The 27,346-nt window shown below is 47.0% G+C and overlaps 1 protein-coding gene across 16 annotated transcripts; it reads left to right on the forward strand.

The window, feature by feature from the left end:
* Positions 1 to 1,553: 1,553 nt before the first annotated feature.
* LOC133169067 (paramyosin-like) lies at positions 1,554 to 26,737 on the forward strand. 16 transcript variants are annotated; one of them, XM_061300934.1, is made up of 19 exons: positions 1,554 to 1,628; positions 2,382 to 2,456; positions 2,557 to 2,640; positions 2,728 to 2,778; positions 2,859 to 2,969; positions 4,770 to 4,871; positions 18,885 to 18,929; positions 22,028 to 22,090; positions 22,283 to 22,345; positions 22,425 to 22,487; positions 22,625 to 22,687; positions 22,857 to 22,919; positions 23,121 to 23,183; positions 23,298 to 23,360; positions 23,430 to 23,492; positions 23,596 to 23,658; positions 23,835 to 23,885; positions 25,736 to 25,864; positions 25,972 to 26,737. In XM_061300934.1, exons 3-19 carry the CDS (start codon positions 2,586 to 2,588, stop codon positions 26,262 to 26,264), a joined length of 1,404 nt encoding a protein of 467 aa, XP_061156918.1. In that variant the 5' UTR covers positions 1,554 to 1,628; positions 2,382 to 2,456; positions 2,557 to 2,585; the 3' UTR covers positions 26,265 to 26,737. The 16 variants fall into 16 exon arrangements, with proteins under 16 accessions (XP_061156918.1, XP_061156928.1, XP_061156922.1 ...); XM_061300944.1 differs by having other exon boundaries at positions 25,950 to 26,234; XM_061300938.1 differs by lacking the exon at positions 23,596 to 23,658.
* Positions 26,738 to 27,346: the final 609 nt, after the last annotated feature.

The raw sequence follows: 27,346 nt of genomic DNA on the forward strand, positions 1-27,346 counted from the left end.
GAAATAAAATATTACCTGTAATACGCATTTTGTTATTTGCTGATTGAAACTGCTAATTAAACTGTGAATTGAAACTAATAGGAAGAAAACAACTCTCGCTCTTTATATAGCTGACGTGTCTTGCGCATCCGTTCTGTGCATTTTATTTCACAACACTTTGCCTTGTTCCTTTCTTCTCTGCTGTTCACTTCAAACACGCTCCATGCGACCGCAATGCTCTCGTATCAGACGCTTGCTCGATCACCTGCTCGTTTGCTGTCCCGTGCGCGCACGGAGCGCGGTGGTGCGTTTATGGGCAGTCGGAGAAATCAACGCCAACAAAAAAATTACATCCAGCCTAGTTAAGACCATACCAAAGACTATAAAAATGGGACCCATTGCCTCCCTGCGTGTGTGACGATCATTGGGACTTAAAAAAAAAAAAAAAAAAAGAATTAAAAAAAAAAAAAAAAAGAATTTTTTTGTACCCATGTATAATGCGCACCCCAGATTTTAGGGCAATAAATTAGTTACATTTTGCGCACTATACACGGAAAAAAATGGTAGAAGTCAAAATAAAACTTCTAAATTGAGAAATTATGGCACAAAACTTGCCCACACGCCAGCAGAAGGCAAGGAGTGCCCACACAATTGCAGTGCGTACACTTGTACCTTTTGTTAGGATACGGATTTTAGCTATTGATCTGACTCCAAATTGTGATCAACACTTAACACAAGAATTGCTATGTTCTAATCCACACACTGGCGCACCTAACAATTTTGCGAGTTCGTTCTGTCAAAGAGAAGACCAGTAGATCAATTAGGCCGAATTTACCAATTGTTTAATCCTGACAAAGCAAGCTAATACAGGCGCCTGGGCCTTGGGTCCTTAACACAAAAACTCGTGTGCCTTCGTGACCAGAAAGACAAGACATTCTTCCAGGTTGCCCAGTTTTAAAGAAACACAATATGAATATTCAAGCATGCAAATTATTGTGTGGTGATTGGTCGATGGTCGATGGTCATCTCCTCCTCGTTTGGGTTTTCCCCTGCTCAGCACAGGTGTCTGGACCACAAAGACGAGTTGTTTTTCGCGTTCCCCATCGGCCTTGAGATATCCTCCCTTTCTGGACATCCTGTTCCACAATACTTTGAATAAAACCAATTAGTGTAGCCTGCACATTCCTTTCCACTTATTAATCACCATACAAGGACACTACTGAAAATGATGTTGATATGATTATAAGTCTAACGCTGCCTTAACAAAATATGTTTGCAAACTGCTGAAAGCACATTTCCCTTTACTTTAAAAAAAAAAAAAGTTATTATAATAAGAGTTCTAAAAACATATTTACAGTGTTGTACCTTGTTATAGAAAATTGTTATAATAATAATAAAAAAATAGTTCTAAGAACATATTTACAGTATGTACACTTCTACTTTGTTATAAAAAAATGTATAATAATAAAAGTTTTCTAAAAACATATTTACAGTTTGTGTTAAGAATTCTCCATGTTATTTATGTTATTCAGCCATGCTTTGATTTGAGGTAGGATGATTTATTTTGAAGGTCGTTTTCAGGCGATACCACTTCCTTTTTTACGTTCTTGTACATAGTCGGGTACAGTGGTACAGGAGTCATTGGCGATGTAAGTGTGTCTCCTAACAAGAGAAATGAATGATCACGTGTCTAACCTTTAGAGCAATGTAGTATTGCTCCAAATATTCGTTTAATTTCCTTTAGAGGTCCGTTTGCGCGTGTTAGCACGATCGCAAATTAGCATCTTTCCGCTAACTCGTTAGCCTACCCAGTACTTCTTCTTTGCTGCGGGCCAATAAAAACTAGTTTGGACACCACTGCCTTAGACCATTCCAGTGAACATTTAGACCACGTGAAGCTACTCAGACCGCGTGAGTCTTGTTATTCCATACAGGCCCACCAAGACCATGTACCTCTAACTTCACTTAGATCCTGTGCCGTGGATGATCTAAATGGGACAGGCTAAACCTAGCACATGGGAGACCATGTGCTTGCGTCTGCCCCCTCACAAGTTTTTCAATGTCCAAACATTCCTAAGTTCTTTAGTGCTGAAACATCAAGTTTGTGAAATGTTGACCACTGCTCCAAACACCACTCCTCAAAAAACAAGCCAGTGAATAAGGGCTCTCAGGAAGTCCTGAATCCCTGAGTGCCCACGCAGTTTCTATAGAGGGTTCCGGTTGTCACTGATATAGACAACCCCTTGAGCAGCCAGCAACAGCTAGTAAGAGGCCCAATGTGGGGGTTCTCATTCATATGGACCAGTGTCCATCTGTCTTTGTATTGCTTGCCTCTCTTGCACCATCTCGCGGTCCAGGTGAGACAATTGACGGCAACAAATGTTTGATTGTGTGGTTCTCAGAGGAAGTGTCAAGGCTGCACTCCAGAGTGAATGCCAGTGAAGGTTCTGTGGAGGACTTGAAGAGGAAGACAACAGGTGAGTCAAATCCTTCGTCTGACCAACATCCGACAACTGGTGTCTAAGCACGACAATGACGTCCACTGACTGGTTGCAAACCATGACAAATGTTGCCCAGCCCTGGCGGACGATCTTCCCTTCCTGAGGATGAGGCTGAGGGCCAGCGAGAGCGCCTTAGACCAACTCAAAAGGAAGAGCTCAGGTTAGGTTTTAAAAGTTCAGATATCAAGGCAGCCAATTAGAGCCAGCCTCACAAATCACATGACATCAATTTACGGTGTCCTTACAGTTCTGGCGTCTCGACTTTGCCTGGTGGAAAATCTGAGGAAGAGGAGCTCAGGTGAACATCCCTTCTTGGTTCCTGTTCCCTGTCACTGGTTGAGTAGAACCTTAGGCTAATTTTCTTTTTCTTCTTTCCAGTGGCGGACACTGAAGTCCAAGTCCATCAGAACTCCAGCCAGGGTCACACATCGGCCTTAATTTCAGAAAGAGATGGCCAACGGCAGGAGACAAAGTCCCGTGTGGAAACCGGTTAGACTCCTGATTCTAGTTTGACAAGCTTTGACATCAGACTCTTATAGTCTTGCTGACCATGTTCTGTAAAGACCATGTTAGTCTGCTTGGATTGCTCCAATGTCCACTTGAAGCACAGGTGTCAAACTCTGGTCCCGGAGGGCCATTTTAGATGTTTCTCCTCCTCCAACACACCTGATTCAAATAATCACGATTGTTATCAGGCTCCTGCAGAGTTTACTGATGAGGGGATCACTAGAATCAGGTGTGAGCAGAATTTGACACCTGTGACTTGTCCCATATTACACAGGCTTACCATGACAATCTGAGTACAGTTGCACAATGAGAGTCAACTCACACTAAGAAAACCAAAATAAACCACAAGGCCACCTTGACCATGTAGGCCTATTTACCGTTTTTTTCCGTGTATAGTGCGCAAAATTTTACTAATTTATTGTCCTAAAATCCGGGGTGCGCATTATACATGGGTACAAAAAAAAAAAAAAATATTTTTAAAAAAATTTTTTTTTTTTTTTGTTAAGTCCCAATGATCGTCACACACGCAGGGAGGCAATGGGTCCCATTTTTATAGTCTTTGGTATGGTCTTAACTAGGCTGGATGTAATTTTTTTTGTTGGCGTTGATTTCTCCGACTGCCCGTAAACGCACCACCGCGCTTCGTGCGCGCACGGGACAGCAAACGAGCAGGTGATCGAGCAAGCGTCTGATACGAGAGCATTGCGGTCGCATGGAGCGTGTTTGAAGTGAACAGCAGAGAAGAAAGGCAAAGTGTTGTGAAATAAAATGCACAGAACGGATGCGCAACACACGTCAGCTATATAAAGAGCGAGAGTTGTTTTCTTCCTATTAGTTTCAATTCACAGTTTAATTAGCAGTTTCAATCAGCAAATAACAAAATGCGTATTACAGGTAATATTTTATTTCACAACACTTTGCCTTGTTCCTTTGGTCTCTGCTGTTCATCCTAAAACACAAAGGCGCTCTTTAAGCAATGCGACAGTGAGCGCCCGGCGCGCTGCGGTTGCGCGACCGCACCAAATTAAGCTCCCTGCGCAGTGCGCACTGAGGTCCACTTAAATTTTAGAAAGTACATCAGGACTTTAAAAATATCTTCTAAATTTCAGCGACGGCTCTGTCACAATAATCGACCAGCCCGGTGCAGTTGGGCGGTCGGCGGCGCGCTACGGTTGAGCGTTCTCTCGCGCGCTCTCTCTCTCGCTCTCTCTCGCTCTTGCACACACGCAAACCGGATATCATACGGAGGCCGCCATTACAGATGCGCAGAACGGATGAGCAAGACACGTCAGCTATATAAAGAGCGAGAGTTCAGTTCTCTACCTAAATCCGTATTACAGGTAATATTTTATTTCACAACACTTTGCCTTGTTCCTTTCTTCTCTGCTGTTCACTTCAAACACGCTCCATGCGCACGGAGCGCGGTGGTGCGTTTACGGGCAGTCGGAGAAATCAACGCCAACAAAAAAAATTACATCCAGCCTAGTTAAGACCATACCAAAGACTATAAAAATGGGACCCATTGCCTCCCTGCGTGTGTGACGATCATTGGGACTTAAAAAAAAAAAAAAAAAAAATATTTTTTTTTTTAAAAAAATTCATAAAAATTGGGTGCGTATTATACATGGGTACAAGCTTTTTTCCAGCATCAGCATGCCATTTTTAGGGGTGCGTACTATACATGGGGGCGCACTATACACGGAAAAAAACGGTACTTTCCTACTTACTACTCCCTACTAAGGTCTGAGGTCTTCATGATGGCATTAACTTGCTGGTTTTCAGATTCATCGAATATACACCAAAACATGAGTGCTTTCCATGCTCGACTACTGCACCTCGAGGGCAAAATGATGACGGGTGAACAACACCTACACAACATTAGAGGTAACCATTACCGTTCTTTTCATGTATAATGCGCCCCCGTGTATAATACGCACCCTAAAAATGGCATGTCGATGCTGGAAAAAAGCCTGTACCAATGTATAATACGCACCCAAATTTTGACTTTTTTTTGTTTTTCCCAATGAGTCCCAATGATCGTCACACACGCATCTGGGTGTGGTGAAATTTGTCCTCTGCATTTGACCCATCCCCGTGTGATTTTGATCCATCCCTTGGGGGAGAGGGGAGCAGTGAGCAGCAGCGGCGCCGCGCTCGGGAATCATTTGGTGATCTAACCCCCAAATTCCAACGCTTAATGCTGAGTGCCAAGCAGGTAGGCAATGGGTCCCATTTTTATAGTCTTTGGTATGACCCGGCCGGGTTACTTAAGTCCGTAAACGTAAAATTATTTCAGAAAAAAGATCATCTTTGGGAACAACTGGATGTTATTCTGCCGGTCAGTATCACTGCGCATGCAGTAGCAAACTCGATAGCGAAGAAATATGTGAGACTCTCAACGGGATCACCAATATTTGAGTGATGTTCCAGTTATTTATCACAATTAGTTTACCTTCCCATGGGCTCACCACCTGTGGGAGGGGCCAAAGGGGTTGGGTGCATTGCAAGCTGGGCGGCGGCCAAAGGCAGGGACCTTGGCGGTCTGATCCCCGGCTGCAGAAGCTGGCTCTTGCGACATGGAATGTCACCTCTCTGGCTGGAAAGGAACCCGAGCTGGTGTGCGAGGCAGAAAAGTTCCGACTAGATGTAGTCGGACTTGCCTCCACGCACAGTTTGGGTTCCGGTACAAGCCCTCTCGAGAGGGGCTGGACTCTCTTCCACTCTGGAGTTGCCCACGGTGAGAGGCGTCGAGCAGGTGTGGGTATATGTCAGGTCTAAATACCATCAGACATTTATTTACACGCTGGAAACAAAGAGGAGAAGACAACCAGTATTCTTTTGCTCGCGAGGAGAATTAGGTAGAGGGCCCAGTTCACAGTCCTCCACAAATTCTGCCCTGCCCTACCGTCATCTCCTCTTTTTATTTTGGGTTGCCCTGGTTACAAGAGGCGTTGCTACACTAAAGGGAGGGGAGAGTGTGTCTGTAGCAACGCTGTTTCAGCTAGCTAATAATGTTGTGTGGTGCGAGGCCGCATGGCCTTGGCCGATCCGTGACCCCAGGAATGCAGAGTCTGTTCTTAGATGGTTGGCAGCCTCGTTCCAGGCTGCAATCTCTAAACCTGGATGCCGTGTCTCTGTAAAACAATGCTCTAGACTTTCTTGCTACATTTCACACAATAGTAATAATAATAAGTAAATAATCAGATACCTCTCGTGCAAACACTCTAACAAACGTTAAGTAGATGTGAGATAACTTGCATGAAGTCTACTTAAACAAACATTGAGTAAATATGGGATAACTAAAAACTTTCTTGGACAAAACAATTAACAGAGAAAGGACTTCTATTGAACTAACAAAGAACAAAGAACAAAGGTGTTCTGTTTCTAACTAGTGAGGGCCTCTTCACAGATAAGACAAGGAAGGGAGTATAAGGACTCCCCCAAGGCTCATAAGGCACATATGTTGACTTGACCGAAGATATGTGACCTTCGGTTCCAGGCCGACCAGCGCTTCAGCAAAACTAATTATTCTAACAGTATACTTATTGCCCCCCGGCTGGGCGCCTGCACATTGGGGTTCACCCCGGTGAACGAGAGGGTAGCCTCCCTCCGCCTTCGGGTGGGGGGACGGGTCCTGACTGTTGTTTGTGTCTATGCACCAAACGGCAGTTCAGAGTACCCACCCTTTTTTAGTCCCTGGAGGAGGTGCTGGAGAGAGCTCCTTCTGGGGACTCCATCGTTCTACTGGGTGACTTCAATGCTCACGTGGGCAATGACAGTGAGACCTGGAAGGGCGTGATTGGGAGGAACGGCCCCCCCCGATCTGAACCCGAGCGGTGTTCTATTATTGGACTTCTGTGCTCGACACGGATTTTCTACAATGAACACCATGTTCAAACATAAGGGTGTCCATGTGTGCACTTGGCACCAGGACACCCTAGGCCGCAGTTCGATGATCGACTTTGTAGTCGTGTCATCGGATTTGCGGCCGCATGTTTTGGACACTCGGGCGAAGAGAGGGGCGGAGCTGTCAACTGATCACCACCTGGTGGTGGGTTGGCTCCGATGGTGGGGGAAGATGCCGGTCCGACCTGGCAGACCCAAACGTTCTGTGAGGGTCTGCTGGGAACGTCTGGCGGAATGCCCTGTCAGGAAGAGCTTCAACTCCCACCTCCGGCAGAACTTTTCCCACGTCCCGGGGGAGGCGGGGGACATTGAGTCCGAGTGGACCTTGTTCCGCGCCTCCATTGTTGAGGCGGCCGACCGGAGCTGTGGCCGTAAGGTCATTGGTGCCTGTCGTGGCGGCAATCCCCGAACCCGCTGGTGGACACCGGCGGTAAGGGATGCCGTCAAGCTGAAGAAGGAGTCCTATCGGGCCGTTTTGGCCTGCGGGACTCCCGAGGCAGCTGACAGGTACCGGATGGCCAAGCGGAACGCGGCTTCGGCGGTTGCTGAGGCAAAAACCCGGGCGTGGGAGGAGTTTGGCGAGGCCATGGAGAATGACTTCCGGACGGCTTCGAGGAAATTCTGGTCCACCATCCGGCGTCTCAGGAGGGGGAAGCAGTGCAACGTCAACACTGTTTACAGTGGAGATGGCGTGCTGCTGACCTCGACTCGGGACGTCGTGTGTCGGTGGGGAGAATACTTCGAAGACCTCCTCAATTCCACCGACACGCCTTCCATTGTGGAGGCAGGGCCTGGGGACTCTGAGGCGGACTCTCCAATCTCTGGGGTTGAAGTCACTGAGGTAGTTAAAAAACTCCTCGGTGGCAAGGCCCCGGGGGTGGATGAGATCCGCCCGGATTTCTTAAGGGCTCTGGATGCTGTGGGGCTGTCATGGCTGACACGTCTCTACAGCATCGCGTGGACATCGGGGACAGTGCCTCTGGATTGGCAGACTGCGGTGGTGGTTCCCCTCTTTAAGAAGGGGGACCGGAGGGTGTGTTCCAATTACAGGGGAATTACACTCCTCAGCCTCCCTGGTAAGGTCTATTCAGGGGTGCTGGAGAGGAGGGTCCGTCGGGAGGTCGAACCTCGGATTCAGGAGGAACAGCGTGGCCTTCGTCCTGGCCGTGGAACAGTGGACCAGCTCTTCACCCTCAGCAGGATCCTCGAGGGTGCATGGGAGTTCGCCCAACCAGTCCACATGTGTTTTGTGGACTTGGAGAAGGCGTTCGACCGTGTCCCTCGGGAGGTCCTGTGGGGGGTGCTTCGGGAGTACGGGGTACCGAGCCAACTGATAAGGGCGGTTCGGTCCCTGTATCACCGATGCCAGAGTTTGGTCCGCATTTCCGGCAGTAAGTCGGATTCGTTCCCAGTGAGGGTTGGACTCCGCCAAGGTTGCCCTTTGTCACCGATTCTGTTTATAATTTTTATGGACAGAATTTCTAGGCGCAGCCGAGGCGTTGAGGGTGTCCGGTTTGGGGACCTCAGCATCGCGTCTCTGCTTTTTGCAGACGACGTGGTGCTGTTGGCTTCTTCAGGCTGTGATCTCCAGCTCTCACTGGAGCGGTTTGCAGCCGAGTGCGAAGCGGTTGGGATGAGGGTCAGCACCTCCAAATCCGAGTCCATGGTCCTCGATCGGAAAAGGGTGGAATGCCCTCTCCGGATCGGGGATGAGATCCTGCCCCAAGTGGAGGAGTTTAAGTATCTTGGGGTCTTGTTCACGAGTGAGGGGAGGATGGAGCGCGAGATCGACAGGCGGATCGGTGCAGCGTCGGCAGTAATGCGGACTCTGTACCGATCCGTCGTGGTAAAGAGAGAGCTGAGCCAAAAGGCAAAGCTCTCAATTTACCGGTCGATTTACGCTCCTACCCTCACCTATGGTCACGAGCTATGGGTCGTGACCGAAAGAACGAGATCCCGGATACAAGCGGCCGAAATGAGTTTTCTCCGCAGGATGTCCGGGCTCTCCCTTAGAGATAGGGTGAGAAGTTCGGTCATCCGGGAGAGACTCGGAGTAGAGTCGCTACTCCTCCACGTTGAGAGGAGCCAGATGAGGTGGCTCGGGCATCTCATCAGGATGCCTCCTGGACGCCTCCCTGGGGAGGTGTTCCGGGCATGTCCCACCGGTAGGAGACCCCGGGGACGACCCAGGACGCGCTGGAGAGACTATGTCTCTCAGCTGGCCTGGGAACGCCTTGGGATCCCCCGGGATGAGTTAGATGAAGTGGCTGGGGAGAGGGAAGTCTGGGAGTCCCTCCTGAAGCTGCTGCCCCCGCGACCCGACCCCGGATAAGCGGAAGAAGATGGATGGATGGATGGATGGAGTTTACCAAGTCTGTGTTTTGAGTTCCTCCATTAAACCCTGGTCCAAGCTGGACTTGGTCGCCCCGCTCCTTTCCACACTCCATCCGTGACAAGATTTTCTTCAAAAATTGTTGTACCATGATTTTCTTAAATTTCTTTTTAAAAAAAAGTAAATTGTACCCATGTATAATGCGCACCCCAGATTTTAGGACAATAAATTAGTTAAATTTTGCGCATTATACATGGAAAAAAACGGTATTTTGAGGTCCTTTGCAGGTTTGGCCTCTGGGGGTCTAGGCAATTCCGGTCCTCAAGAGCCGGTGTCCTGCATGTTTTATAGGTCTCCCTGTCGAACACACCTGATTCAAATGATCAGGATTGTTATCCAGCTTCTGCAGACCTTGCTAATTATCTGACCATTTGAATCAGGTGTGTTGCAACAGGTTGACATAGAAAACATGCAGGACACAGGCCCTCGAGGACCGTAATTACCCACCCCTGGTCTAGAATGTGGAGATCTGGACTCCACAGTTCCTGTCTTCTGGAAGTTTAGACTCTGGAGGCCCAGACTGTGGAATTTTAGATTCTGAGGGAATGGGCTAGAAGTTGAAACTGTTAGAGTGGTGCTCACTCCAACTTATTTTGCAAGAACCACATGGTAGACAATTAAGTCTTTTCGGGCACCTGCAGGCGGAGAGTCCATTCGTCACTGTGCGTACAGCAATGATCGAATGACGTCTGACTCTGGCCTCCCACAAGAGCCTTTGTATTAAGAGAAACAGGGTGGGGGTGAGCGTGGACTTTATACAAAAGAGAAAGCCCTTGACCTCTAGTCAAAACATAGCAAGGGAATGTTTTACGACGTTGTGTAGGATGGGACAAGCTAGGTTATTTATTACTGGTTACATACATTCCAACAAAATCATACGATCAAGATAGTTTGGAAACCCTGACATATCCCTCCTGTTTTATCATATGATTATGTCAACCCGATCAATCAAACATAATTAAGAAAATACAAAAAAGGACAGTAAAAATAAGAAAAACAATAATAAAAAACATCAATAAAAAACAGAGATGACAGCGGACGGGTTGGGAACGTGTAGGGTGAAACATGACAAAAACAACAAACAATGATAGCAACAATCTCCAGTGAAGATTAGGATTTTCCTCAATACTGCAGTTCAAACTTATTGTGTGATCTAAAAACCTGCTGGCCGATTTTAATACGCAGAAAAAGTCTCACAGGGTCCCTCTGCCTTAGGCGACCAAAATGCTATCAACAAAAAAAGAAAAAGAAATACACAGAAACAGTACATCATTGTATCCATCACTTGCGAAGCATTTTTGATGGTCAAATCATCATCAAGTTTCTGTAAAACACGCACAGTATAACAGCACCTACGCAATCCGCGTTTCATTATGGTTATCTCATCAGCCACGACTAAGAAGTTGTATAGTTGCGCTACGGTAGAAGAGACAACCCTCGTCACAGCAAACTTCAAACATGGGATAACACAGGTCGTAAACAAGCACAACAACACCAGCACAACAAGCACAGGAGACACAACTTTGAGTTTGAGTTTGAGTTTATTCACGCGATATCCAAGACATACAACATGGAACAACAAACAGTAATTCCGGATGCGTGAAAGGTCACCCCAAGCAAGCTATTTAAAGCTTTTAATAGGGGGCCTGGTTTCCCATAAGTATCAGATATTGGCCAGATATCCTTACATTTTGGACAACATACAGATATATAATAGACAACAATAATAAACACACAACAAAGTACAGCACACAACAACCATACGACAAGCAATAGACAACCTCAGTATTCTGGTTACTCTGGATTTGATGTAAAGTACATTTGCAATTTATAAATTAACAACTAATATATTAACAACTTTCAACAGCAGTTGCCACCAGTTGCCAGAGAATAGCCATGAAAAGAAACCCCACTGTTGTGGAACTTTGTCATTCGACATGGCCTGCTGTAAGTTCTTCAGTGAAGCCATGGCGTCGTAGATGTGTGTGTCATTTTCTCACGGAATGTATGTGCAACAGGAAGTCCCAATGATGTGGCACACACCACCTTGTGCTGCCGTCAACAAGTCCAGAACCATCCTGTTTTGCAAGACCATCAGCCTAATAGCCTGAATCTCTCTATTTTGCCCATCGTTAACTTGTAGTGAGAGATTCGCAAAGGATTGAAAACGATAGTTCAGTGTCTTGATGAAGAGTGAATGTTTTCCAACTCCGACCCAGGGAAAAAGCGCATGAACAACTTTGTCTCTAACGGACCATACTTTATGGTCGTCTGGAACATTCGCACCCCAGGGTCATGAGGGTCAAAGGTTGCAACCGCGCTGCGTTGACGTCCAGAAGAGTTGTGTGCTGTCGTCAGCTGACGATGTCGTATCCTGTAGGTGTGGTCTGTCACCCACACTGGTGCACACACTCCTGTCCAGTTGGCGGGCAGCATCGGGTAAACCTCGGGTAAAGCCACCAGCCATTCTGTATGAAGTACCGTTTTTTTCCATGTATAATGCGCAAAATTTAACTTATTGTCCTAAAATCTGGGGTGCGCATTATACATGGGTACAAAAAAAAAAGATTTTTTTTTTTTTAATCCGGATATCATACGGAGGCCGCCATTACAGATGTGCTTTCTTCTCTGCTGTTCACTTCAAACACGCTCCATACGAACACAATGCTCTCGTCATCATCATTTATCTACGACCTCATCCTGGACAAAGGCCTAGACATAACGTGCCTGACTGAGACCTGGCAACCACCTGATGTCTATCAATCCCTCAATGAAGCCTGTCCCTCTGGTTATAGATACATAACTAAACCTCGCAGCACTAGCCGTGGCGGTGGCCTGGCTGTACTCCACCGTCTTGATCTAGAGCTGTCCCCCTTCCCTCTACCTGATCACTCCTCATTCGAATCCCTTGCATTCAAATGTAAACCTCCATATCCCATCACAGTTTTACTTATTTACCGCCCTCCTAAACCAAACTCCTCTTTCATTCCAGAACTACACGATCTACTCACTACCCTCTGTACCTCCACTTCCTCTAATCTAATCATATTGGGTGATGTTAACATCCATGTCGACACCCCCTCCCGCCCCCCTGCCTCTGACCTGTTGCCACTATTGGACTGTTTACACCTCACCCAACATGTAAATGTCCCCACACATGACAAAGGGCATACACTTGACCGGCCATAAGCAACCTGCAAGTTCTCGAGGTCGGTGTGTCTGACCACAAACTTATTCAAATGGAACCCCCACTCCAAACCCAAGCGGCAAATCTCATTCAGAAATTTCAAAAACATCAATCAAGACACTATAGCACAGGACCTCCAGTTTCTCTCCTCCTCCTCTGCAACCTTTACATCAGTCAGCAAGGCAGTGGACCATTACAATAACTCTTTGGCCAAACTTCTAAGTATCCACGCCCCCCCAAAAAACAAAACAGTCTCTTTTTCATGCTCAGCCCCCTGGTACACCAGTGAGCTGCGTCTGTTGAAGTCAACTGGGCGCATCCTGGAGCGTCGTCTTAAAGCCTCAGGACTGACCGTGCACAAACAGGCCTACAAAGAACACCCGAAGGCCTACTCAAAAGCCCTTGGGACTGCACGTGCCCAGTTCTATTCCAATATCATAAACAATACCCCTGGAAATTCAAAACAACTCTTTTCAACCATCAACCACTTTCTCAAACCCCATCACACCACTCCAACAGAATCCTCAGAGGTAGTGTCCAATAACTTTATGACCTTTTTTACCGCTAAGGTTGACAACATCCGCACCCAGCTCCTCTCCTCTTCTGGCCCCACCACTTCACCTCCTCCCCCCTTCCTTCCACCCGGGACAGTCCAGCCTCTCCGCTGCTTCTCCCCTATCTTGCAGTCGGAGGTAGAGGACATCATCAAAAAGATGAAACCCTCCACATGTGCCCTGGACCCTTTCCCCACAGCCCTCACTAAACAACAAACCTCAGCCATTAGTCCCCTAATAACCAATGTCATCAACCTCTCACTCCAGTCTGGCTCTGTACCCCCTGCACTGAAGACTGTCATTATAACCCCCCTTCTCAAAAAACCCTCACTTGACCCGGACAACTTTGCTAACTACAGACCAATATCTAACCTCCCGTTCCTCTCCAAGGTTCTGGAAAAAGTGGTAGCTGCCCAACTTCACACTCATCTTACCCGCAATAACATCGCTGAGAAATTTCAATCCGGGTTTCGCTCTGGCCACAGCACTGAAACAGCACTTGTTAGGGTCACCAACGACCTTCTCATGGCTGCCGATGCAGGCTCCCCGTCACTTCTCATCCTGTTGGATCTGTCCGCTGCATTTGACACTGTCCACCACAATATCCTCCTTAACCAACTTCACTCCACTGGATTCTCTGGCACTGCTCTAACCTGGCTTCAGTCCTACCTCTCAAACCGGACTGAGTACGTTTCCCTGGGGGGGGAAATCCGACACTCACACTGTCACCTCCGGTGTCTCCCAGGGATCTGTACTCGGTCCTACCCTCTTCACTCTCTACATACTACCCCTCGGCAATATAATCAGGAAGTTCGGCATCTCATTTCATTGTTATGCGGACGACACCCAGCTATACCTCAAACTTGACCCCCCGCCCTCCATAACCCAGCCTTCTCCATCTCCCTCATCCATCCTCTCCCTGTGTCTGGAGGAGATAAAGGCGTGGATGAATCTCAGCTTCCTGCAAGTTAGCAGTGACAAAACCCAAGCCATGTTAATTGGCACTCCCCATCAGATCCATACCTGCCCAATAACAAGCATCTTATTCGCCGGTCTCACTATTCCCCTCTCAGCCACTGTCACCAACCTGGGTGTGAAACTGGACCCTCAACTCAACCTTGAGTCACACATAAAACACATCCGCAAAACCTCCTTCTTCCACCTCAGAAATATCTCCAAACTCCGCCCCACACTTACCCTGACGGATGCTGAGAAACTTGTCCACGCCTTTGTCTCCTCAAGGCTAGACTATTGTAACGCACTCCTCATCGGGATCCCTAGCAAGAGCCTCCAGAGGCTTCAGTACATTCAAAACAGCGCTGCTAGGATCCTGATGAGGGTGCGGAAAAGCAATCACATCACACCCATCCTCCGTTCTCTGCACTGGCTCCCCATCAAATTCCGAATTGATTATAAGATCGCCCTCCTCACTCACCATTGTATCCTCGGACATGCTCCCCCATACTTCAAAGAACTCCTTGCCCCAAAACCTGCCACCCGAAGCCTCCGCTCATCCAATTCACACCTTCTCCACGTTCCTAAAACCAAGCTGCGCACCATGGGTGACCGGGCCTTCTGCCATACAGCCCCTACACTGTGGAACTCCCTCCCCGACCACCTAAGAGCACCCCAATCCACTGACTCTTTCAAAACTGGACTTAAAACTCACCTCTTTACCTTAGCATTTCCGTAATTTCTCTCATATCTTGGTTGTCGTCCAGTTGTTTTAAACTTGTCCTTGTTTTGTTTTCTTGTTTTTTTATCTGCCTTGTGGCACTTTGGGATTCCCCCGAATGTAAAGTGCGTTATAAATATAATTTATTATTATTATTATTCTCGTATCAGACGCTTGCTCGATCACATGCTCGTTTGCTGTCACAATGTACCCTACACAAATCTGTAACATTTCTTCGCTATTGAGTTTGCTAGCGCATGACCGGCAGAATAACATCCGGTTGTTCCCAAAGATGATATTTTTTCTGAAATAATTTTACGTTTACGGACTTAAGTAGGAGTCAAAATTTGGGTGCGTATTATACATGGGTACAGGCTTTTTTCCAGCATCAACATGCCATTTTTAGGGTGCGTATTATACATGGGGGCGCATTATACATGGAAAAAAACGGTATGTTACGTTCGATGGTGCAGACATGTTAGTCGGAGAGCCCTCCCCAACTGAAATGGCTCTCCTATCTTAACACTTAGCGGCGATGTCCAAAGCTCCCATTCAGTTTCCTCCTGGAGAGCAGTCACTGTCAATGCATTTGTGGGTATTACTTCCTTGGATGTAACACGTATAGTTCACTCCAGGTCGCCGCTCTGTGTAGGCCACCAACGGCAATGTTCGTCCTTTAACAGTCACATTGAGATTTGTCCAGAAAAGCTGATCACAGGTACCTTCCGCAAGTCCAGGGCGGGAAGTGTCGTCATCACTCAGTTTGACAGCACGGTGTTGATATCCAACTCCTCCCATGGATGCCATACATTTCGCTTCAGTGACATTCATTGCTCTGGCCTCCAAGTGAACTTGCGTGGAGGAAGGGGGGAGTTTTGAACACACATAACACCCCTCCTGTGTGTGGGCTCTCACAGTGAACTTGACGTACCGGTACCGGTTTCGTATAGGTTTTTGGGGTCGCATGACCAGTCCTCAAAGTTCTCATCGTGTGACCATCGTTTTCCACGGTCAACATTGTCACTTGGTCTGTTCAAATGAGTCCATAGACCATAGCACGCTCCAACCACAACGCAGCAGAGGATCCATCTGGCATATGGAGCCCCGTTGCTACTAGGATGGCAGAGACACCGGGACATCCTCTCGCCTAGCGGAGCGGGGATCGTTGTTTTCTTCACCAACATTGAGACGTCCCACCCTAAACGATAGGACCCCTTTGAAGTCAGACTCCCCCACCACTCCGAATTAGGGGTCCAGCACTCTCTGCAACTTGCAGTGGCTGAGGTGAATCCAGCTGGGCCGTTCAGCGATCTTCACTGCAGTGGGGGTAGTCATCAAGACTTGGAATGGTCCCTCCCACCATGGCTGAGCCAGTTCTTTCTTTTAACGACCTTGATGTAGACCCAGTCTCCTGGATTGATGGGGTTGTCGACCTGTGAGGAGGAAAGATCAGGCGGCAGTAAATTTGCATTTGACACATCTTTCAGTTTGAGCGTCCTTATCATGTAGTCTGCCAAAGACTGTTCTTCATCTGCTTTTTGCAAATCTGCAGGGAACACAGGTAGTCTGTTTGGTCTCCCATGGATGATTTCAAAAGGTGTTAGCCCTTCTGAAATGGGAGTAATTCTCATATAGAGTTTCACTAAGTCTAGGCACTCTGGCCAAGATCTGCCTGTTGTTTCCATGCATTTTTTCAACCTGCTTTTGATAGTGGAGTTTGCTCGTTCAACCAGGCCAGCGCTCGAAGGATGCCAAGCGCAGTGGTTTTCTAATGTTATCCCAAGGTGTACGGCCATGTTCTGTACAACTTGGTTCACAAAGTGTGGACCATTGTCACTGTAAATGGTTTGGGGGATGCCATGAGTCGGTATGATGGCTTTGCAGATGGCTTTTGCCACTGTTTAGGCATCGGCTCGTTTAGATGGAACTATTTCCACCCATTTAGAAAATGCATCAATCATCACTTGTGAGGTCCACTTTGTGTGAGCTCAATAAAATCCATGTGCATGATTTGAAATGGGTAAGACGGTTTTGGAAATGAGCCTCCCTTAGGTCTCATATTTCCTTGTGGATTATGTTTCACACAAACAGGACATGCTTTATTTTTAAAATATTTTTTTTCAAGTAAGCATCTAAACCAAAGGTAGTGAATTATTGATGTATGATGGACTTCATCCCTCCTGTCGACACATGGCAAGGCCCGTGTGTCGCAATCGCTGCTGCCATCAATTCGCTAGTAACGTTTGTTTACTAAACTTCAAATTCTCTTAGTAACAGCGATCTCGTCTTTATATTTTAAGTCCTGCATCCTATTTTTGAGCTACGTTTTGTCTATAGTTCCAATTTAATGGGACAGCACATTGTGTTTTCAGTATCATTATTCAAAATTAACGCATCGAGGTCTGCGTTCGACATCTAGCCCTGATCTATGTCTTGATCTCTCAAACGTTATTACCTGTGTCATGCTTGCTCAAAAATGTGACTTAGAATATGGTGCTGTGAATTTCCAATCTCCCTGATCAAATTGGATCCCGCTTCTTAGCTCTTCTTTCTCATGCTCCAGTTAGCCTGCAATTGTCCAAATCAATAATGTTGTTTTCTTTTAACTGTCTTTCTTTTGAACCTCTAAATCTCTCGTGTTGCTAACTTATCTACACCAGGAAGGGTCTTAAAGAAAGGTCCAACAGATTACTCCCAATATCTCCTCATTATTTACGAGTTAGCCTCCCTTTCCTCACTCGGGTGCATATCTTGTCAGTTGTTAATGGAAACCAGATGTCTCGTGGCAATGAGATCATGGGCCAAGGCCCAAACAATCCCGCACGAGCCTGACCCGAAACATGATCTGGCTTATTAGTGAGATATACATTGCATGATAACATTTTCAACTCAAGGTTCCTGATAGAACAATCCACCAATCCAAAAAAACTCAACTCATAAAAACTACTGGCAAATTAATCTGATTTTTTCTTTGTTTTTGATTGTAAAGAACTCAATCTCCCAGATTTAGCTCACATGTAGAAGATTGTATAATTTTATAACACCATCAATCAATTACCGTTTCTTTCCATGTATAATGCGCACAATTTAACTAATTTATTGTCCTAAAATCTGGGGTGCGCATTATACATGGGTACAAAAAAAAAATATATATATATATATATTTTTTTTTAATCCGGATATGATACGGAGGCCGCCATTACAGATGCGCTTTCTTCTCTGCTGTTCACGTCAAACACGCTCCATACGAACACAATGCTCTCGTATCAGACGCTTGCTCGATCATCTGCGTGTTTGCTGTCACAATGTGCCCTGCACAAATCCAAAACATTTCTTCGCTATCGAGTTTGCTAGCGCATGCGCAGTGATACTGACCGGCAGAATAATTTTTATGTTTTCCCTGTGCAATTTTACTTTTACGCGTTTCACAACACAATCACACAACTTTAGGGCTTTAACTTACTTGACCCCTGGTTTGTTGCACTGCCGGGTCCCGTCAATCCACATCTGTCAGACGAAGGTAGACTTAAGATGCTGGCCCAGCGAGGAAGTTATCTTCCCAGGACTTTCTTTTCCAGGTCCTCCTAATGGACGCTGGCTTATCGACAATGCAGCACATCTTCCTCCGTCAGCCAGCGGGTATGAGGGTCCCGGGTTTCGGCACCAAAATGTTATAGTGGTGCTCACTCCAACTTATTTTGCAAGAACGACATGGGAGACAATTAAGTCTTTTCGGGCACCTGCAGGCGGAGAGTCCATTCGTCACTGTGCGTACAGCAATGATCGGATGACGTCTGACTCTGGCCTCCCACAGGAGCCTTTTTATTAAGAGAAACAGGGTGGGGGTGAGCGTGGACTGGATACAGAAGAGAAAGCCCTTGACCTCTAGTCAAAACATAGCAAGGGAATGTTTTACGACGTTGTGTAGGATGGGACAAGCTAGGTTATTTATTACTGGTTACATACATTCCAACATAATCATGCGATCAAGGTAGTTTGGAAAATCCTGACAGAAACTGTGGAGGTATTAAGTCTGTAGGCCTTGACTTGGCGATGGGTCAAGCGTTTTTGACTCTGCAAGTCTGTAGTTTGAAGGCTAGATTCTGGGGGTCTCAATGCTCTAGTCTCGAGGTCTTGTTTGTCTGGGGTCAAAACTCTTGTTTCACGTGTTGTTTGCTTTCAGCTGCCATAGTGAACACGCTGAATGACACAGAGACACAAAAAGAAAGTAAGCACACAATCACCCTGTGTACGGGCGCGCGCGTGTGTGTGTGTGCACATGTGTGCATGTGTGTGTGTGTGTGGAGGGGTGATTGGAACAGATGAAAAGGGTGTTGGGAAAAGTAGGCAAAGATAAAAGAAAAAAGTCAAAGTCAAAGTCTGCTTTATTGTCAACGTCTTCACATGCCGAGACACACAAAGAGATCGAAATTACGTTTTCTCTATCCCACAGTGACAAGACATATTACACGATAGACATACAAGTAAACGACGCAATATAAAAAACAAGAAGGCACAAACAATAAATAACAAGAGTAATAATAAATAATAAATAAACAGATAACACAACAAATAAGAGCCAGTGTGCATACAGACAGTACAGACAGTAAAAGTACAGGTCGCTACGCAGAACGGGGAAGCGAGTTCAGGATCCTAACAGCCTGGAGTATGAAGCTGTTTGAGAGTCTGGTGGTGCGGGAGCGCAGGCTTCTGTACCTCTTCCCAGAGGGCAGAAGCTCGAACAAAGAGTGAGCGGGGTGACTCACATCACTCACAATCGTGGTCGCCTTGCGGGTGAGATGGGATGTGTAAGTGTCCTTCAAGGAGGGGAGCGAAGCACCAATAATCTTACCAGCCGTGTTCACTATGCGCTGCAGGGCCTTCAAGTTGTAGTCAGTCCAGCCGCCACCCCAAACAGCAATACAGCTGGAGAGGACGCTCTCAATGGTGCCGCGGTAAAATGTAGTCATGACGGCCGGAGGAGCGCTCGCTCGCCTGAGTTTCCGCAGGAAGTACAGGCGGCGCTGGGCTTTCTTTGCCAGTGATGCAGTGTTGGCGGACCAGGAGAGATCCTCACTGATGTGCACCCCCAGGAACTTGGCGCTGCTCACTCTCTCCACCACAGCACCGTCGATGGTCAGCGGCAGGTGTTCGGTGTGACCCTTCCGGAAGTCCACAACAATCTCCCTGGTCTTGTCGACGTTCAGCAGGAGGTTGTTGTCTCTGCACCACGTGGTCAGAAGGTCAACCTCCAGCCTGTATTGAGTCTCGTCTCCCTTGGTGATGAGACCCACCAGAGTCGTGTCGTCAGCAAACTTCACTATACGGTTGTCGCTGTAGGTTGCAGTGCAGTCATGCGTCAGGAGGGTGAAGAGCAGCGGACTGAGCACGCAGCCTTGGGGGGCCCCCGTGCTCAGCGTGATGCTGGCGGAGATTTTGTCGCCAGCACGTACTACCTGTGGCCTCTGACAGAGGAAGTCCAGTAGCCAGTTGCAGAGGTAGGTACTGAGGCCCAGCGTGTCAGGTTTGTTGATGAGGCATTGTGGCACAATGGTGTTGAAGGCAGAACTGAAGTCCACAAACAGCAATCTCACATACGAGTCCCTTCTCTCCAGGGCCGAGTGGAGGGCAGAGCAGATGGCATCCTCATAGGACCGTTTGGCTCGGTACGCAAACTGGAAGGGGTCAATGGTGGGGGGGAGAACGGATCGGATGTGCTCCATGACAAGCCGCTCAAGGCACTTCATGATGATGGGCGTAAGTGCCACGGGGCGGTAGTCATTGAAGCAGGACGGAGCGAGTTTCTTCGGCACAGGTACGATGGTGGCAGCTTTGAAACACGACGGGACGATGGCCTGCTGCAGGGAAGTGTTAAAGATGTCTGTGAAGACTTCCGTCAGCTCACCAGCGCAGTCCTTCAGCGCTCGACCCGGGATGTTGTCAGGGCCCGCCGCCTTACGGATGTTGATAGCGGCAAGCGCCCTCCTCATGCTGTCGGCGGAGAGGCACAGGGGCAGCTCGTGTGAAGGGGGAGTGGCCTTCAGCGGGCAAGTGCTGTTCTGAGCGTCGAAGCGAGCAAAGAAGCGGTTGAGGTCATTGAGCAGACGGACGTCGCCTTCACAGCTCTGCGGCGCGGGCTTGTAATCCGTGATGGTCTGAATGCCCTGCCAAAGGCTCCGTGCGTCCCTGTTGTCCTTGAAGTGGGCGGTAATTTTGCACGAGAACGCCTTCTTTTCATCTTTGATGCCCCGGGACAGGTCAGCCCTCGCAGTCCTCAAGCCAGCCTCATCCCCCACTCTAAAGGCTTTGTCTCTGGCCCTCAGCAGCCTGAAGACAGCACCTGTCAGCCTTGGCTTCCGGTTAGCCCGAGTGACGATGGATTTTGAGAGAGTCACATCATCAATGCACTTCCTGATGTAGGAGGAAACAGTCAGTATACTCCTCAATGTCTCTCCGATCGTTGCAAGTGGCAGCCCTCCTAAACATGTCCCAGTCAGTAGAGCCAAAGCAGTCACGCAGTGCATCAGAGGCACCCTCAGGCCACACCCGTACCTGCTTGCGAACTGGCCTGGACGCTCTCACCATTTGTCTGTATGCGGGCAAAAGCATAACAGTGATATGGTCAGAAAGTCCAAGATGGGGGAGGGGGGCGGCTTTGAAAGCTCCTTTATGCGAAGAGTAGACCAGGTCCAGTAGCAGACGAGCCCGGCGACGCTTCAGGACGTAGCAGTCCGAGCTCCTTTAATGTTCCCGCATCAAAGTCCAGAACTCGACAAAACTCGCTTTGGCCGATGTCAAGCAGAACTTGCCTGCCGTACTTGTAGCACCTTCAGTACGACGAGACGAACAAAAAAAACTGCCGGACAAACACTCATTAGACGGACAAAACACCGTTTGGGCGGGACAGAGAAAGGTCGCTGCGTATGCACGCGCCGCCATCTTGTTAAGTTCAAAAGAAGCCTATAAACCGGTGTCAAATGTTGTCGAGAACTGTGTGTGTGTCTGTGTGTGTGTGGAGATAAACACCGCGTATTAACCAGCAAATCTCCTTATGAAAGTCAATCTCTTTCACATGCCGCAACACACACTCACGGATTCCACGGAGTCCCATGTGGCATGATCTATTACCAATCCTCCTCCAGCGGTTTGTTTGATTCCATTGCCACTGGCTGATAAGCACAAATGTTTAAAGACACAAAATGGAGGCCTGGTATGCATTTACAGTGACCGATCATCTCAAAGAAGAGTGTGTGTGTGTGCGTGCATGTGTACGTATGTGCGTGCGTGTATGCGTTTGTGTGTCACTGAGATGGTTCTAGTCTGCAGGGTTGGAGGTGCAAATGAATGTGGTGAAAAATCATGTGGAAGACATGTGGACTGAAATATCAGGTAAGGTTCATAAAGGTCCTAGAAAGAGAACCCCAGTCAACTGTTAGGACAGTCTACAAGACCTACAACCTTTGACTCAGAGGCCTGTACTCTGAAGGTCTTGAGTCTGGAGGCCTCAAGTCTGGAGACTAGAAATCCAAGATACTGCAAGCAGTTCGGGTCAGGGTCTCTATGTTGACATTCATTTTTCAGTCAAATCAGGTCAACTTTCCAACATGGAAGCGCAACTGGGTAACGCCTGCAACAACACTGCAGGTATACTAACACAATATTTCCATGTTAGCATGCTAATATGCAAGCTAATAGCTGATTGGATGTCATGTGCTACTTCTAGCTCTAGAAGGCAACGTGAAGATGGCTGAAGCTCATGTGGAGAAGCTGAAGGTTCTCAGCTCAGGTTAGTCATAGTCTTCATATAATAATTTAAAAGAGTACTGGTAAAAGTTTGGTCCCCTGTGAAGTTAAATGTCACTCAAGTTGTTATTCTGTTCTCATATCACCCATGTTGTTCTTATGTTGACATTTTGTGTGAAGCGTTGGAGGTTCGACTCAACGTCAGTGAGAGACTTTTGGAAGAACTCAAGACTGAATGCACAGGTGTGTGTAGGTGTGTGTGTGTAGATGTGCGTGCGTGTAGGTATGTGTGTGTAGGTGTGTGTGTGCGTGCATGGGTGCGCTAATGTGTTGTCATTATCATGTTTTTATGTCAATACTTTTGTTCTCACGTTACTGTGTGACTATTTTGTTGTTGATTTTGTGTGTGCAGCATTGGATAGGCGACTGAATGTCAGTGACAAATTTCAGGAACAACTCAAGACCGAAAGCAGAGGTGTGTGTGTGTGTGTGTTATCTGTATAAGTGTAACTTAAGTGTTTCATTGACGTAAGGCGAGTTGTCGACGGTCACGGAAAAACTGAAACTCACAGAAGCTGAAATGGGGAATCTGTGGATGAAGAATAGAGTTGATGAAAGCATGAGAATTTGCATGCATCATCATCATTCTCATCACTACTGTTGTCACATCATTCAGCTCAGACAACACGAGTTTCCAATGTGGAGTCACGATTGACTAACAGCATCCACAACACTGCAGGTAATGTGGCTCTCATGTCATTTCATCTCATGTCATCTCATTTCGTTCTCATTTCGTTCTCATGCTGTCATCTCGCCATGTGAATGTGTTGTGTCCTTGACATCGCGGGTGTAGCCGTGGAGGTCCGGCTGAACATCAGTGAAAAAATTCTTGAAGAACTCAAGACTGAGTGCACAGGTTTGCATGACAATGTGGGAAACTTGCATGGCACGTCATTATAATCGTTGCTGTTCTAATGTTCTTCAGCTTGGACAACGCACCTTTCTAACGTGGAGTTTCAACTGACACACAACATCGACAATACTGAAGGTAACCCTCATGTTGATCTTAGGCCACTTATTTTCTTTTCATAGGACAGTCATCTTAATAATTGCGCTCACATATTCTCATGTCACTCGTTTTGTTCTGTCAGTGTTGCTGAGAAGGTTAAACATGAACGGGCAGAAGATAAACAACTTGAAGGAGACAACTAAAGGTCACACAGGCACAGTGTCAAGTCAAGTCAAGTTTATTTGTATAGCCCTAAATCACAAGGTCTCAAAGGGCTTCACATAGACAAAAATTGACAATTATTCTCAAAGCATCCCCTGACACAGTGTGTTAATGTTTGTGTGTGTACTTGTGTTTCTCATGTTGATGACGTCCCCACAGATTTGATGTCACGCTTGCACGTTTTGGAGCAGCATGGCACACAGACATCAGGTTGTAGAGTTGTTTGCTTGGTTGATTGTGCATGGCGAAGATGTCATTATCAATGGCATTTGTTAGGGTTGATAGATTATTTTGATCGTATGATTACCGTTTTTTTCCGTGTATAGTGCGCCCCCATGTATAGTACGCACCCCTAAAAATGGCATGCTGATGCTGGAAAAAAGCTTGTACCCATGTATAATACGCACCCAATTTTTATGAATTTTTTTAAAAAAAAATTTAATTTTTTTTTTTTTTTAAGTCCCAATGATCGTCACACACGCAGGGAGGCAATGGGTCCCATTTTTATAGTCTTTGGTATGGTCTTAACTAGGCTGGATGTAATTTTTTTTGTTGGCGTTGATTTCTCCGACTGCCCGTAAACGCACCACCGCGCTCCGTGCGCATGGAGCGTGTTTGAAGTGAACAGCAGAGAAGAAAGGAACAAGGCAAAGTGTTGTGAAATAAAATATTACCTGTAATACGGATTTAGGTAGAGAACTGAACTCTCGCTCTTTATATAGCTGACGTGTCTTGCTCATCCGTTCTGCGCATCTGTAATGTCGGCCTCCGTATGATATCCGGTTTGCGTGTGTGCGAGAGCGAGAGAGAGCGAGAGAGAGAGCGCGCGAGAGAACGCTCAACCGTAGCGCGCCGCCGACCGCCCAACTGCACCGGGCTGGTCGATTAGTGACAGAGCCGTCGCTGAAATTTAGAAGATATTTTTAAAGTCCTGATGTACTTTCTAAAATTTAAGTGGACCTCAGTGCGCACTGCGCAGGGAGCTTAATTTGGTGCGGTCGCGCAACCGCAGCGCGCCGGGCGCTCACTGTCGCATTGCTTAAAGAGCGCATTTGTGTTTTAGGATGAACAGCAGAGACCAAAGGAACAAGGCAAAGTGTTGTGAAATAAAATATTACCTGTAATACGCATTTTGTTATTTGCTGATTGAAACTGCTAATTAAACTGTGAATTGAAACTAATAGGAAGAAAACAACTCTCGCTCTTTATATAGCTGACGTGTCTTGCGCATCCGTTCTGTGCATTTTATTTCACAACGCTTTGCCTTTCTTCTCTGCTGTTCACTTCAAACACGCTCCATGCGACCGCAATGCTCTCGTATCAGACAAGGCTTGCTCGATCACCTGCTCGTTTGCTGTCCCGTGCGCGCACGAAGCGCGGTGGTGCGTTTACGGGCAGTCGGAGAAATCAACGCCAACAAAAAAAATTACATCCAGCCTAGTTAAGACCATACCAAAGACTATAAAAATGGGACCCATTGCCTCCCTGCGTGTGTGACGATCATTGGGACTTAAAAAAATAAATAAATAAAAATAAAAAAAAAATAATATATTTTTTTTTTTTTTTGTACCCATGTATAATGCGCACCCCAGATTTTAGGACAATAAATTAGTGAAATTTTGCGCACTATACACGGAAAAGAACGGTATGCTGGAATGTAGACTATAATGATTAACCAAACTTGTCCTGCTCTCACAACGCCGTAAAATAAAGTGGTTGCATACTCTGCTTGATTGACCAGCTGCAGAGGAAGCAATCAAAGTTGTTCTGTTTCCCCCAACGTCGTAAAACACCTTGTAAATCTGAAAGTAAGCTGTAAATCTGCTCTGATTTGACCAGAGGCCAGGGGTTCACCAAACCTCTCACCCCCACCCTGTTTTCTCTCAATAAATACTCTCTTGCAAGAATCCAAAGTCAGACTTCGTTCGAATATTGCGGTATGCACAGTGACAAACGTGTTCTCCACTTGCAAGTGTCAAAAGGGCATACTGTCTCCCATGTGGTTTTAGCAAATAAGTTAGAGTGAGCACCACTCTAACAGCACTGATGATCGTTGGCAGGTGAGACCAAGGTGGCCTTTGCCGCCGCGCTGACAGACTCAGGATCCGTGGGACCCTTTGACCAGGAGACCACTTTGATCTTCTCCAAGGTTTTTACCAATATTGGACGCGCTTACGACGAGACCTCGGGTGAGCTTTGATAACTCGCCGTCCTTAAGATGATGATGTTGATGGTGATGATGACACGACAGCAATGACAATGATGTGACCAAAGATTGGTCGGCAATTTTGCCCAGGTGTGTTCACGGCGCCCGTGGACGCAATTTACGTGTTCAGTTTCACGGCGGCGGACTTCCTGAAAGGCTACATGGGCGTCACCCTGTACCGCAACCAGCAGCCCATCGTCTCCAGCCTGGACCTTAACGACCACGGCGGCTATGCGTCGGCCACCAACGGCGCGCTAATCCCTCTGGAGGCGGGAGACCGCGTACGTCTCAGCCTACCCGCCAGCTACAGACTATACGATGACACGCGCAGCTTTAGCGTCTTTAGCGGATTCCTGCTTTTCCAAGTGGAGGCCGACCAATAAACTGTCTTCTTCTGCTTGTAAACAACGTGACATAATTGATCATACCCAGAAACGATGAGACAAGCGAACATGCTAACATAATACATGTACGATATATGCTAGCCACTATCCATGTTAACATGCTTGCATTTGTGTTAATGTCAGGGTTTTCGAAACTATCTAGATCTGTGATTATGTTGGAATGTATGTAACCGGTAATAAATAACTTAGGTGGATTAGTTTTATGTTTACGTTGGTATGTAACCGGTAATAAACCACCTAGCTCTGTCCCATCCTAAACAATGTCGTAAAACATCCCCTGCTCTGTTTATCTAGAGGTCAAGAGCTTTAACTTGTTTATTCAGTCTACTGTCACCCCCACCCTTTTCCTCTTAATAAAGATGCTCTTGTGGGAAGGGAGAGTCAGACTTCATTCGACCATCGCTGTAAGCACAGCGACGAGTGAACTCTCCGCCTGCAGGTGTCTAAAATGACTTGCTTGACTCCTGTGTGGTTCTTGCAAAATAAGTTAGAGTGAGCACCACCCTAACATTTTGGTGCCGAAACCCGGGACCCTCATACCCGCCATCTGGCTGACGGAGGAGGATGTGCTGCATTGTCGACAAGCCAGCGTCCTTTAGGGGGACCTGGAAAAGAAAGTCCTGGGAAGAGAATTTCTTCGCTGGGCCAGCATCTTAGGTCTGCCTTCGTCTGCCAGAGGTGGATTGGCGGGTTCCGGCAATGCAACGGACCAGGGGTCAGGTAAGTTAGAAATTGTGTGGTTGTGAAACGCGTAAAAGTAAAAGTGCACAGGAATAAAAATAGGCAAGACAGAAGATAAGAAGTCTTGTGGAAGGAGGGGGTGTTGTAGAGTCCCCCTCCGGATGAAGTGGCTCTTCTGGAGCAGTGGTTTTCAAACTGTTTTATATATTTTTGTAAAATCTCACGTACCTCCGTGTACCCTCATTTGACAACCACTGTTCTAAGGGGACAACTTCGCGTTGGCAGGGCTGGGTAACTGGACAGTTGTCTTCAGTTCCCAGGGAAGGAAGGGGTGTTGTAGAGTCCCCCATCCGGATGAAGCAGCTCTTTTATATTTAAAA

Source organism: Syngnathus typhle, linkage group LG16, assembly GCF_033458585.1.
Source record: "Syngnathus typhle isolate RoL2023-S1 ecotype Sweden linkage group LG16, RoL_Styp_1.0, whole genome shotgun sequence".
Lineage (NCBI taxonomy): Eukaryota > Metazoa > Chordata > Actinopteri > Syngnathiformes > Syngnathidae > Syngnathus > Syngnathus typhle.